A 13,110-nucleotide genomic window follows, 5' to 3' on the forward strand; every position below is an offset into this window, starting at 1 on the left:
CATATGCGTGTGAAGACAGACAAGCCAATACTTTTGGCAATATAGACACCATGCGTCTAAGATTTTTAGGGCCAAGTACAAAAACTACAGTTTTATCTGAAATTAGAAGCAGGAAATTAGAGGTCATCCATTCAGTAGTATTGATCAATAGTATTGGAAGAAGCTATACATAATGACCCATCTGTGAGATGGTTAATATTTTATTTGTAAAGAAATTCATGAAGTCATTACTAGTTAAGGTTAGAGGAATACTCTGCTCAACAAAGCCCTGACTCTTTGCCAGCTTGGCTAGAGTGCTGAAAAGAAACCTTGGGTTAATCTTATTCAATCAGTGATGAATAGTAAGATGTCCGAGCTTTACGGAAGGGTTTATTTATATAGTAAAAAATGTCTTTTTACAGGGTAAATGAAGATCTTCTAAATTAGAGAGACACCATTTCCTCTCAAGCTTACAGGTTATTTGCTTTAAGGCACGCATTTGTGAGTTATACCAGGGAGCCAAGCACTTTCTTTTTCAGAGGAGCCACAGTCGCCGTATGCAACAAGGATGTAAAACTATTAACAAGATAATCAACCTCTTTAGGACTAAAGTTTACGTAGCTACTCTACACTGAGGTGGCACATGGCATTTAAGAATAGTGGAGGAATGATATTCTTAAACTTAGTTACAGCACTTTCAAAAGAAATCTACTGTAATGAAATGTAGTCCCCACTGCTGTGTTAGTATAAATTTAAATGTTATTAAGAAATGATCAGACAAAAGAGGGCTTTTCAGGGAATACTGTTAAATGTTCAGTTTCTATGCTATATGTCAGGAAAAGATTCAGCATGTTGTTCCCAAGTTGTGGGTGAGCTCATTTACATTTTGAAAGAAGCCAATCGGGTCTAACAATAGATTTAAAGCAGTGTTGAGGCTGTCATTTTAAGCATCTACAGCACTAGTCAAAAGTTTGAACACACCTTCTAATTCTGTGATTTTTCATTATTTATAAATTGTCTGCATTGTAGATTAATACTGAAATCATCCAAATCATCTATGAAGAAATAGATATGGAATTATTTAGTAAACAAACAAGTGTTAAACAAAACAGAATATGTTTTAGATTTTAGATTCTTCAAAGTAGGCAACTCTTGCTTAGATGACAGTTTTGGGCATCTTGGCATTTTCTCAGTCAACTTTATGAGGTAGTCACCTGGAATGGCTTTCACTTAACAGCTGTGCCTGTCAAGAGTTAATTTCTTGCATTTCTTGCACTCTTAATGTGTTTGAGACCATCAGCTGTGTTGTGAAGAGGTAGAGTTAGTATACAGTGAACAGCCCTATTTGAGTAATGTTCTAATCCATATTATGGCAAGAGCTACTCAATGACAGCCCATCATTACTTTAAGAAATGAAGATCAGTCAATCTGAAAAATTTCACAAACTTTGAAAGTATCCTCAAACTGAAGTAGCAAAGACCATCAAACGTTATGATGAAATTGGCTTTCAACAGGACCGCCCCAGGAAAGGAAGACCAAGAGTTCCCTCTGTTGCACAGGATCAGTTTATCAGAGTTACCAGCTTCAGAAACCACCAAGTTAACAGCACCCCAGATAAGAGCCCACCTAAATGCTTCACAGAGTTCCAGTAGCAAACACTTCTCAACATCAACTGTTCAGAGACGATTTTGTGAATCTGGACTTTATGGTTGAATTGCTGCAAAGAAGCCACTTCTAAGGACGAACAACAAGAGGAAGAACGGCTTGGGCCAAGAAACATAAGGAATGGACATTAGACAAGAGGCAATCTGTCCTTTGGTCTGATGAGTCCAAATTTGAGATTTTTGGTTCTAAACACCATGTCTTTGTAAGATGCAGAAAAAGTGAGCAGATGGTTCCTACATGTGTAGTTCCCTCTGTGAAGTATGGTAGAGGAAGTGTGATGGTATGGGAGTGCTTTGCTGGTGACACTGTTGGTGACTTATTCAGAATCAAAACACGCTTAACCAGCATGGCTACCACAGCATTCTGCCATTGTCCTGTTTTTCAACAGGACAATGACCCCAAACACACCTCCAAGCTATGTAAGGGCTATCCGACCAAGAAAGAGGGTGATGGAGTGTTTCGTCAGATGACCTGGCCTCCACAATCACCTGATCTAAACCCAACTGAGACGGTTTGGGATGAGTTGGACCGGAAAGTGAAGGCAAAACAGCCAACAATGCTCAGCACCTCTGGGAACTCCCTCAAGACTGTTGGAAAAACCATTTCTGGTGATCACCTCATCAAGCTGATTGAGAAAATGCAGAGTGTGCAAAGCTGTAATCAAAGCAAAAGGTGCCGACTTTGAAGAATCTAAAATCTAAAACATATTTTGGTTTGTTTAAAACCTACATGATTTATGTGTTCCTTCATAGTCTGGATGACTTCAGTATTAATTTAAAATGTAGGAAAAAATAGAAAATAATTGAATGAGAAGGTGTGTCCAAACTTTTGACTGGTACTGTACATGAATGTTAAAATCACCCATTATAATTTTTTTTTAACACTGAGCAATAAATCAGATAAAAAATCTGCAAATTCAGATTCAGAAAGTCTGAGTGAGGACAAGGTTGACGAGCGATAACAACAATAAAACTGTTTTTTGAGTTTCTAATTAGGTGTACAAGGCTAAGAGTCAGGCTTTCAAATGAATTAAAACTCTGCCTGGGTCTTTGGTGACTAATAATGTGGAATGGAAGATTGCTGCCACTCCTCCTCCTCAGCCTGTCCTTTGAGGATTCTAACAATATTATACTATAGCATGATAGTAGTATGACTTGGGGGTGTGGATTCATTTAAACTAACATATTGATCCTGGTTTAACCAGTTCTCTAACATAATTGTTCAACATCAATGTGTTTACAAATTATTAAATCATTTACTAACAGGGACTTAGAAGGGAGAGACCTAAGGCTTAATAATCCACATTTAACTGTTTTACCCTTTGGTGTAGTTGAGGATGCTACTGTATATTGTTCTTTCTTTGAGAATTTTTATGTTTAAATTGTTTTTTTGCATAATTTTGGTTTGGTTTTGGTTTGATCTAGGAGCAGACACAGTCTTTGAAGCTGGAGAGAGGTGTGTAGGAATTTTAGAATTTCTGTTCCAAATCTATGAGGTTCTGGCTGGATTCTGAATAGTTAATGTTTATATAGATGGTAACAGATTTGCAATAGATAGCAATAAATTTGCTATTTTTATAAATCAGAATATTACCACAAAGAGACTGCATGTATTTTCCAACTTAACCCAATTTATAAGCAAACTGATAGCAGACTGATGGGAGACTGACTTCATCTTATTGCCATTTTAGCATCATCTTATGCACCATGTCACTTTGAAGACATGCAAGTGGTCTTTGACCTGGTCCCCATCTTTGAAGCAGCCATTTCAAAGGCTACAGAACTGCAAGTTCACTACACAACCACACAATAATTTTGGTTGTGCCCTGGTATCCAGCCACTGTTAGTGCAACTGTAGTCCCATAGGCTTTGAGTCTGAAAAGAAATAAATGTCTATGCTCACCAGATTTCATCCTGCTACTTCTATCAGCAGTCACGTCATCAATAAAAAACGATGACCTGGTTCTACTAGCAGCTGTACATGCCCATGCATTAACATTGCCTCCCCCACATTTTACAGATAATGTGTTGCGCATGGATAATTAGCCTTTCCTTCCATTTACCATGCTTTTTTCTCTTCCCATCATCCAAGTTAAATCTTTCTAAAGTTTCTGCTATCACAGTCATAGGTGTGTTTTAGTTTTCAGCCAAACGATGGTCTTTTTCACATGCAATGACTCCCGTCGTGGGATCATTAAAGTTTATCTTATCTTATAATAAGAGTTGTCACAAACAAATACCACATGCAAATCCTACACTTAAAACATATTTTATCATCTAATTTGTCATGAGATAAAGGGAAACAGCTTAGGAGTAATTGTGTGATTACTGTTGAGCTATTGAAAAAGAGGGGGCCTGTAAAAAAATGTGGTTATTATTTTGTTGAACCCCTGTAATTAAAGCCAAAATTCGATATTCAGTTCTATCTTGATTGCTTAATTTTGAATCCACTGTGGTGATGTACAGAGGAAACATTAAAAACCCTGTCTTACTTTCCAAATACTAGGCTAGAACTAACTGTATATCCACTTAGAAGAAAATAAATTTTCAGAGGGTGGCCTTTAGGATCTAATTCTATTTGTTTTCATTTTGAAAAACAAACTCTCATGTTACCCTTCCAAAATGAAAGGAACATCCTCATTAAATACATGTCTGAAAAAATTAAGGGTAAGTATCGCTGTTTAGAAAAATACTTTTCATACAACAAGTCTGACTGCTTACCTTGTTTGAAAAACTGCAATATGCAAGAAGGTATTTATTCTTGGTGCTCTTAGCCTAATTAAGAGGTGGTGTGGATTTAACAGGAGTATTCCTAAGAAATTCTGCCACATTTTGAGATCACTGATTAATTTAGTCTGTAAAAAGTTTTTATAGTCAACAACAATAATGGCTACAAGTATAAAACTAGGGCCCTGATTGTCAAAAGAAAATAAAATCTGGTGATTGAAGATGGACAATGACAGAATTTTACACAATTCCTCTTTAAAATAAACAAGTAATCCTATATGGATTATAACCATTTTTCATTTTAAAACAATTAAGTTAAGCTACTCAAAAGCAGTTAGTACTGAGCTTGTTTTTTATCTTCTTTTGATTCAGCTCTTCATTTGGGTTGGGTATTGAGAGCTGGTCCCAAATTCAGCAAATGGTTGGAAACCAAAGCACTGATATGCTCCCACAAATACAGCTGCTCTTGGTTCTTAACTGTCTAATTTCATTCCCACTCTTTATTTAACCATAAGTTATCTGGCATTTTTATAGCTCGGTATGATAACACTTTATAGTAGGCTCCTTGAGATGCCGGTGTCTGTTTATGTTCTGTATATCACAGTAACAGAGAGGTTCATGTGCTAATATAGCTAAATATACAGTAGTTTGTCAGAAAGATATGATCAAGTAAGGGATAGCTGCACATCAGCACCTACAACCTGCTACTATTATTAGATTATTTATTTAGTTTATAAGGTTTTACAAGAAACTAAAGCAGAACTGGGATTTACATGCTATTTTAATCACCTGTTACTAAGTGTTATTGAGGTAACTGATGTTTTATGGAAATTACAAGCATGTGCTAGATGTGGTTAACAACAACCTATATGGTTAACAATCTGACTGAAGAAAGATGAAATGGAGGTTTTGAGCAATACACTAATCTTTATATGGATTCATTCATTGTTATGTTACAAAATCAAGATTACAAAACAATTAACAATCAAGTTAACATCACACTGAATTTTTCATGTGGCATATTTCATCAATGATAGTGTATAGAAGTGAAGTTTATGCAGAGTTATATTAATATTGATTTATTGATTGATGATTACCCATGTACTGCACCAATTAGGATTCTTTTTATACAATTAAAGCAATACCTATGCTCAGCTAGTGAATTATAATCTTGCTGTTGATGGCAAATGTGAAAAGTGTCATCTGTAAACCAAAGTCAGCAGTTTTTTGGGGGAGGTAGATGGCTGGTTTAGAAGTTGTACAGTCCCTGGGTGAATGGCAAGTTGCAATGAGGCCCAAAGAGGACCCAGTGTCATTAGAAAAATTTAAGAGTAGCAGATGTATTGTTCATCTGCTGTCATGATTCTTATTACTACCACAGACCCACCAGTTAATTAGCTGGACAGTTTTCAGACAGAAGCAGCTGTGGGCAACATATTGAGAAACGGGGTGTGAGGGAGCAGGCAGCTAGGAAGCGGTATACAGACATAGGAAAATTTGAGAAGAGCGCGTGGGGGGAGCGAGTGAGAGTTTGAGCACCATCAAAGGTAATATAAACATAATTAACCCCCTAATTATAGTATATGTCTAAGTCTTTATCTGTGTTCCTCAAGCTATTATCACCTTCAACCATAAGTCTGGACTAAATTACCTAGCACGGCGACGTCCTTAAGGCTACGAATGAATCAGCCTTGATAACTCTTTCTTTGTTGTGTGTAAGCTACACTCAGTAACTGACCTCTGAAACCTCTTTCAGGCATGCGTGTCCTCAGCTCTCGTTAGCTGTGTGCTACCCTGATAAAGTGGGTGCAGTCACAATACCATTCAAATGTCAAGATAGTAATTTATAAGCTGTATTTCTCTAGACAGTGCTGGCTAATTGGCATTACATTAAATACAGCTAAGTAAAACATTATTATACATTAGTTAGTGAATTACCTGTAAGATGCATATACAGCATATGCTGTTCTTTTATATATATATATATATATATATATATATATATATATATATATATATATATATATATATATATACTTGTACCATATGTGCACTTGTATGCATGTGCTTGCAGCGTCAACGTATCAAAACATATTTTGCATGCATGCGTATTCTTCATGTGAGTGTGTGCGTGTGTACGGCGTGTGTGTGAGTGAGTGAGAATGTGTGTGATGCTCTGTTCTGTATGCCTCAGAGCCTTTGCCAGCTGGAATCAGAAAGGTTGACCTTGGTCATAAATATCTAATCAGTGTTTGCTGTCCATGAAAAAGTTCAATTTATTCCCGACCCAATGGGAAAATGCCTCTCTCAGACCCTCTCCCGTTTTCTAGCAGACAAAAAGAAATGCAACGCTGAGAGGCGGTGAGGGGAACCTTAACCTGGTATGGATGAAGTAGGACAGAGGCTACGCCAGAAAAAAATAACAATGCTCATCAGCTGCTCATGAGAAGTCATCACTGGGAAGTTACAGATGGACGGCTTTCACAAAGCCTCTCATTGTTTGTTTGGTCTGAAAAGAACTGTGATACGATACAATGAAAAAGCTATCACAGACAGCAAAATATTGGATATTATGTGTTTGATACTGTCAAACAGAATAAATGCCAAACTAAAATTGTTGGCTTAGATACCACAGCTCCTCATACTTCCTTATTTTGACATTTTCTGAAACAGCAAAACCATTTTCCTTGTCTGATGTACCGCATTAAAGCGGGTTTTACTAAGTGAAGAATTTTCAGCCATGTGAGCACAGAGTGTCAAAGGAGGGAGCAAAAACAGAAGCGACACTAGATTGACATACATGCTAAGTTAATTTCCTGTGATGTAAAGTCTTAGTATGTGCAAGCCTACACATATTTTCAAACAAGACGGTGTGCGGAAAAAAGAAGAGAGGAAGGGAAAGCAGGAGATAACTCACTGTCTCTCCTACCATTTCGCTAAATGAAGCCTGCCATTGTGTCTGGCCTTGTGGCGGCCTCTTAGTGCTCTTATTTGCCTTATTAATATGCATGCTAATGTACCTATTTTATGGCTCAACAGTTCTGATTCACTTTAAAATCAATTATCCATCTGGTACACCCATACCTCGCCCAGGCTCAAATGTGTATTAATTTCAGCAAACATACATCGGCACAACACAATAAAGATAAATGCCTCGATTAGAGGCAGTAAACAAAGGAGCTAGGGATGGCTTTAATGAGATTTGGCACAAAAGGAGCTTACACTTTCTTAAATAATGAGCCTAGGGTCCCTTTTTCCAAATGCAAATTATATAAAGGAATGTTTCGCTGTCCTTGTTCCAATTTCATTTAGATAAGAGTGTCTCCAAACAAGTTGGCTGTTAATATTCTCACATGAGCACATCACTGCCTTTCTGCCTGCCGTCTCCCAATGGAGGGGAAGAGTGCTCTCCTCTTTGCAGACACATTAGCCTGTAATAAGTTCTGAAAAGTTCACTGTGCTTGTTAAATACTTCTAACAGATGAGATGGAACTGGGAGCGACTTAGATAGAGTTGACAGAAGCACTTGGCCAAACTTATCAACACTTTTACCACAAACAACTGTATAATCACACCCCATGGAAAGGTCAAGTCTGCAATACCCTGACAGTTAAAGCAACTGTATATAGATAAATGGATAGATAGATAAGTGGGCAGACTGATGTATTCTATAGATAATTAGTTTACTGCCCTCTTCTTTGGTAAAAATAGCTTCATGCCTCAGTAATTGTTTAGTTTTTTAAGAAAATGCAAACAAGCAACAGTTTAATGTCCCTATCAGCTTTCGGAGCTGCAGGAGCTACAGATGCACCTGCACCTGCTGCGAGGAGGAGGGGCTACTTGCAGCGCAACACGAGTTTCTTACAATCAGCAATATGTCTCTTTTGCTTCTGAAAAAAATTGGAAAAAAATAAATCTTTAATGTGATTGCAAATCCATTTGGTTACAGACATACAGATAGATGGATAGAGGGTGAGTAGTGAGGCAGGGAGGGAGAGAGTGCAATAGTGTTAAATAAAAAAGGGCCACAGGCATAGGCTGGGTGGTAATGAAGAAGGGGTGGGCCAGCAGCTGAGGTCCCTGTAGATGAGATCTCTCTCTGACATGTGTGTCCCCTTCATTACCCATTAAGGGGGGCACAGTGATGAATCCTTAATATGACATTACACCAATTTTCCTCTTCATTTAGCCTGCTAATGTGCTGGTCTGCTCCTATATGCCCAGGGGCTGCCTGTACCACACTCAACCAGAAATAGACCACAGTGGCCACTGGTGGCACACCTTGAAGCAGCCTAATTAGGGGCAGCGCCCACCTAATGGGGGTATCTAGACAAAAGTTTGCATAAGTTGATTTTTTTTTTTTTAGCAGGTAGAAATTGACGACTGAATGGAGTGCATGTCAGGCATTTGGTCTGCATTTAATAATGGTTTCACCTTAAAATTTTATGTGTCAGCTTTTTCTGATGGACCATCATGGGGTTAACAAAATAAGGCAAAAACATCAGAAATGAACTAATCACATGAGATGATGTCAATACTGATTTTAGGGAGTTAAAAAATCAGATTACGATCTGTAAAAAAAAAAAAGGTTTTCTATCAGCACATAAAGGACTGTGCCTACATCTGTTATAGGCCAGTATCACCCAATAAAATTTGCAGATCAGTTATTCAGTCAGGCTTTATTTAATATACTGTATTTAGGACACTACTTGTTTAGGTATCTGGATAAGTATGACTCACTTAGCATGCCCATCCCCAGCATGAAGGCATCCATGGTGTAGGGCAGACCCCTGGCTCGCCCTCGCGTACCTGGTGGGAACATCACCTCCTTGGGCTGGGCCTTCTTACATTCTACCTATGTAGACAGACAGCAAACACACACATACACACAAACAAAGCATTAGTCTGTGTTGGTACACAACCCGGCAGATCTGACAGGCTGTGTCAGCTCTTTAAGGTGGGTTTTCTATTTGACTTGCACGGTGCTAGATGTTTTTCCATAGAGGGAAAAAAAAAAACAGACTGAGCAAATCTGAGCACCTCACATTTTCAAGCAAAGTCTCTAAGGAAAACTTACAATCTTCTCCTGCATTAAAGCAAAGGTTATTGCTCCAGTGAGCATGTGCCCAAAGCCTCAGGGAAATACAAGCTAAATACTTGAGTTTCCACGAGTTTCTAAAACATCAAGGTAGATGTTCTGTTCTCCAGTGGTGTTACCAGACTCCCACAGTGTGGCAGTATGTCCAGACTCTTTGCTAAAAAAAACAAACACATTTGAAAAAACAAAAACAGAATAATCTTCACAAGTTATGTCATCTTATTCATTTGCTATCACTTCTCATTGACCTTAAATTTAGCAAAGACAGCTTCAAACCTTAAAGTTGTATTTTGAAACTGAGTAAAGGGTTTGTTTTTCTGTTTGTGTTTTGTGCATTTGTGTATTGTTACTGGGCTGAAGTCCCCAGTGTCCCACAGTCCAATTCCACCTGCAGCGCTCATCTCTTTCCTGCATTTATTCCTCTCACTCCACTTCTCCCACATACAGGTTTGTTCATTTCCCATCTTGCAAGACTGACATCTCCTCCTCCTACATAACACATATCAAATGAGGGATGTGACAGGGGCAGATGAGAGAAGGAGGAAGATGAGAGTCCTATTACCACATATCTATCCTATCTCTATGAATTATAGAGAAGCACAAGCAGCTGACAGGGTGGCATGGTCTTGTGTCTGTTGGTTGTTCTTTGGTAGGCTGAGTCTGTTCACCATGCTGCACAATCTATTTGCTCCACTGCCTGCTTGGCATCAGCCTGTCCATCTGTTTGTCTGTTTGCCTCCTGGCTCTTGCCTGCTTCTCCCTACTGCCTCCACTTAAACAGGGCTTTCTCGGCTGCTGCGATTCACATGTCATCCTGGCCTGCTGCACAAGACAGGCTACTGTACCAGTCCTGTGTACACCTCAACCAAGGTATAGCCTAGCATCCATACAAATAGGCTTGCACCTCTGACAGGCCAGTGATGCACATTACTATTCACACACCAGTCATACATGCACAGTGGTAGACACAACATGCTACTTCAAGTTGCCAAACTCAAGGAAAACTTCTGTGCTGAATGAATAGTGTAACAATCTCTGTACACTGTATCTAGCAGAGAGCAAGACATGTAAAAAGGGAACACTAATGAAAAAGGCTTTTTTCACAGAGGGAAAGTTGCTGTGTAGTAGCAGAGCTGTGATTTGTTGCTGTTAGTAGCTCTTTTATTTGAAGCAGACCAACTAAAGTACACAGTTCCCTCAGCCACTTTGTAGCTGTCACAGCTACTCTACCCTCCTTGCGTGCCTGGTATGGTTTGACATAGTGCTGAAGAGAGCACAGGCGAGTTTTTCCGTCTGAGAATGACCCCCGGCATGGAAGCAGGAACCGGGTGAGACAAATGGGAGTGTTAGAAATCGCAGCACACTGCTGGGATTTTCAAGTGTTCACATGGCTGGGTGACAAAATACAGTCAAGTTCTGCCCACACTTTCAAACATGAAAGTGGCTGATCAGTGTCTTCAAGTAACCCCAGCAACAACTAGTGAGATGGACGCTCAGGTAGTCTGCTGGGAGTAAGACAGAGCCGCGTGTGAGTCATGGCCTACATGCTCTCAGATGCCGGTCTTGATATTCAGAGTGCGGGCTCCTTGTCATGATTTAAAACCAGTCAGGAGCCAGGTTCTGTGGTGGTGTGAGTATGTGGGTGTTCACCTGCTTCAGACACACAGGAGGGTGAGAGGGAAGGAGGCAGGAGCTTTCAAGAGTCAACTAATCAAAGAGTAAGGTAAAGAAAGGACAGAGAGACAATTTTGCAATGAAGAAATGTTCAGCAGCTGAGAATGGAGAGATTCAAATTTTTGACTGAACCTCGTGCTACATTCAGAGTATGAAGAGAGCACTGACTTTACAGTGCTTCAATTTAACTGGGAGCATTTTTCAGAATTATGGTTTGCGTAATTTGTCAAGGACTCTTGAATTATGAAGGCTGCACAATATTGTGTTGTGAAAAGTAGCATGATCCACAATTTAAACACAATGAATGAAGGTGTTTGAGCACCATTGCACTGTGTCGAGAAAAGGGACACACCATTAAACTGCCTTGCCTTCCCTGCCAGAAAAGTTCTACTATTTTTCTCAGAGACAGCACACACAAGAGCTAAAAGACAGACAGACACACACACACACACACACACACAAAAGCATAAATGCTAAGTAACTGGTAAAGTGGATTGCTGTCACAGAGTGTTGACAAGGTATGGTTACCTCAACGTGCGTGCTTTCAACATATACTGAAACGCTTCTGCCTTTGATGCACTGATATACTGCAGATGATAGCTTAGCTTTGAGATTTGTGTCACTCTGAACCCAAGATAAAGTCACAGGGTAACAAGGCAGCACTGATTCTGATAGAAGTTTAGACTGACACAGGTCTTGTGTTTGACGTTTCAATAACGTAATGAATGATTTAAACCTTTTTCATTGACCGAGTGGTGACTTAATTAGGTGACTTGTTGTGATGTAACCTAGCTAGTCTGTGTTAGGCTTCCAGTGGTCCTGCTGGCTGACCTTGTTGAGTCACTCACTGCTGTCTCCAAGTTGCCCAACACTTGGCAATATTACAAGTGAAGGAAATGAGTTTTTATGAAGTTACAAATACACTCATGGTATATGTTTGCCCTTACCATATGTACACTTATTTGCCTGAGAAATCTGTCTTAAACTGGAAATAAACATAAGTGAACAATGACACAGAAGCGCATAATGTTTTAGGACAGAATGTTTCTACTATGTCGCCATTTTATCAATAACAGAAGCAAGGACTCTCGAGTGGAGTGGTCAACGAGACTAAACAGATGATAAACGAACACTTCGAGGGAGAAGCAGCTGTGGAATCCTTTCTCCAAGATAGATAAGCTTTCACTATATGAAACTGTGAACTGAAAAAGAGTGCGTCGGTACTTCATGTCATATCCAGTAACACACTGGCATGCAGTCCTGACCCAGATTAATCTGTAAAACTGTGTGACAAATGATTAATTAAAATTTAATATTGGACTCCTTATTCCGTAGTGTTGACTCATTCCTGTTCGATAAATGAACACGCAGAAATCTAAAAGGCTTAAGCAGCAACTCTTATTTTTTTAAATTTCTTCACAGTTGCCCAGATTTTGTGATGCTGAAGGTTCAGAGATTCATTCTACTCAGCAGTAAGTTACAAAAGAGCAGCTAGCTGTGACAGAAACATCATTTTAAGAAGTCGTGGAGTGGAAAATTCCACTAGCCACTAAGCTAACATTTTACAATGTAAAAAGTCATATAAGCTGTGTCCAAATTCAGGGGCCGCAAAGGCTGGAAGGACGCATTCGTCGACCACATTTGGAGTAGTCTTCGAATTTGGACAGCCTTCGTCACCTCGCTGTGACGTAATTGGCCTACAAATGCGGTCTTTGAAAGATACGGCCCCTGAATTTGGACACAGCTTTAGTTATGCTCACAACAGTAGTATGTCATATGTGTAGCAAACACAGCTAGCAAACCACACTTCAGTTGCTTTGAAAGATGTGTAAGTCAACTATATGAAAGTTAAATATTACTTTGGTTTTGGTATATATATATGTGAGATTTTTGGGTGCCTTGAAACAAGTCTGCTGGATATCCACTTAGTTTCATGAGTTTTTACTGTGTTAATTTTTCATTCTTAGG

General features: G+C 39.1%; 1 protein-coding gene across 4 annotated transcripts in view; it reads right to left on the reverse strand.

The window, feature by feature from the left end:
* Window positions 1-13,110, reverse strand: part of msi2b (musashi RNA-binding protein 2b) — a 262,689-nt gene that overhangs the window by 57,854 nt on the left and 191,725 nt on the right. For all 4 annotated transcript variants that reach the window (XM_030746351.1, XM_030746352.1, XM_030746354.1 and 1 more), the window contains exon 9: window positions 9,111-9,225. In XM_030746351.1, coding sequence (XP_030602211.1) covers window positions 9,111-9,225 — 115 coding nt within the window. The remainder of the gene's footprint in view (window positions 1-9,110; window positions 9,226-13,110) is intronic.

The sequence above is a fragment of the Archocentrus centrarchus genome, chromosome 14 (assembly GCF_007364275.1).
Source record: "Archocentrus centrarchus isolate MPI-CPG fArcCen1 chromosome 14, fArcCen1, whole genome shotgun sequence".
Classification (NCBI taxonomy): Eukaryota; Metazoa; Chordata; class Actinopteri; order Cichliformes; family Cichlidae; genus Archocentrus; species Archocentrus centrarchus.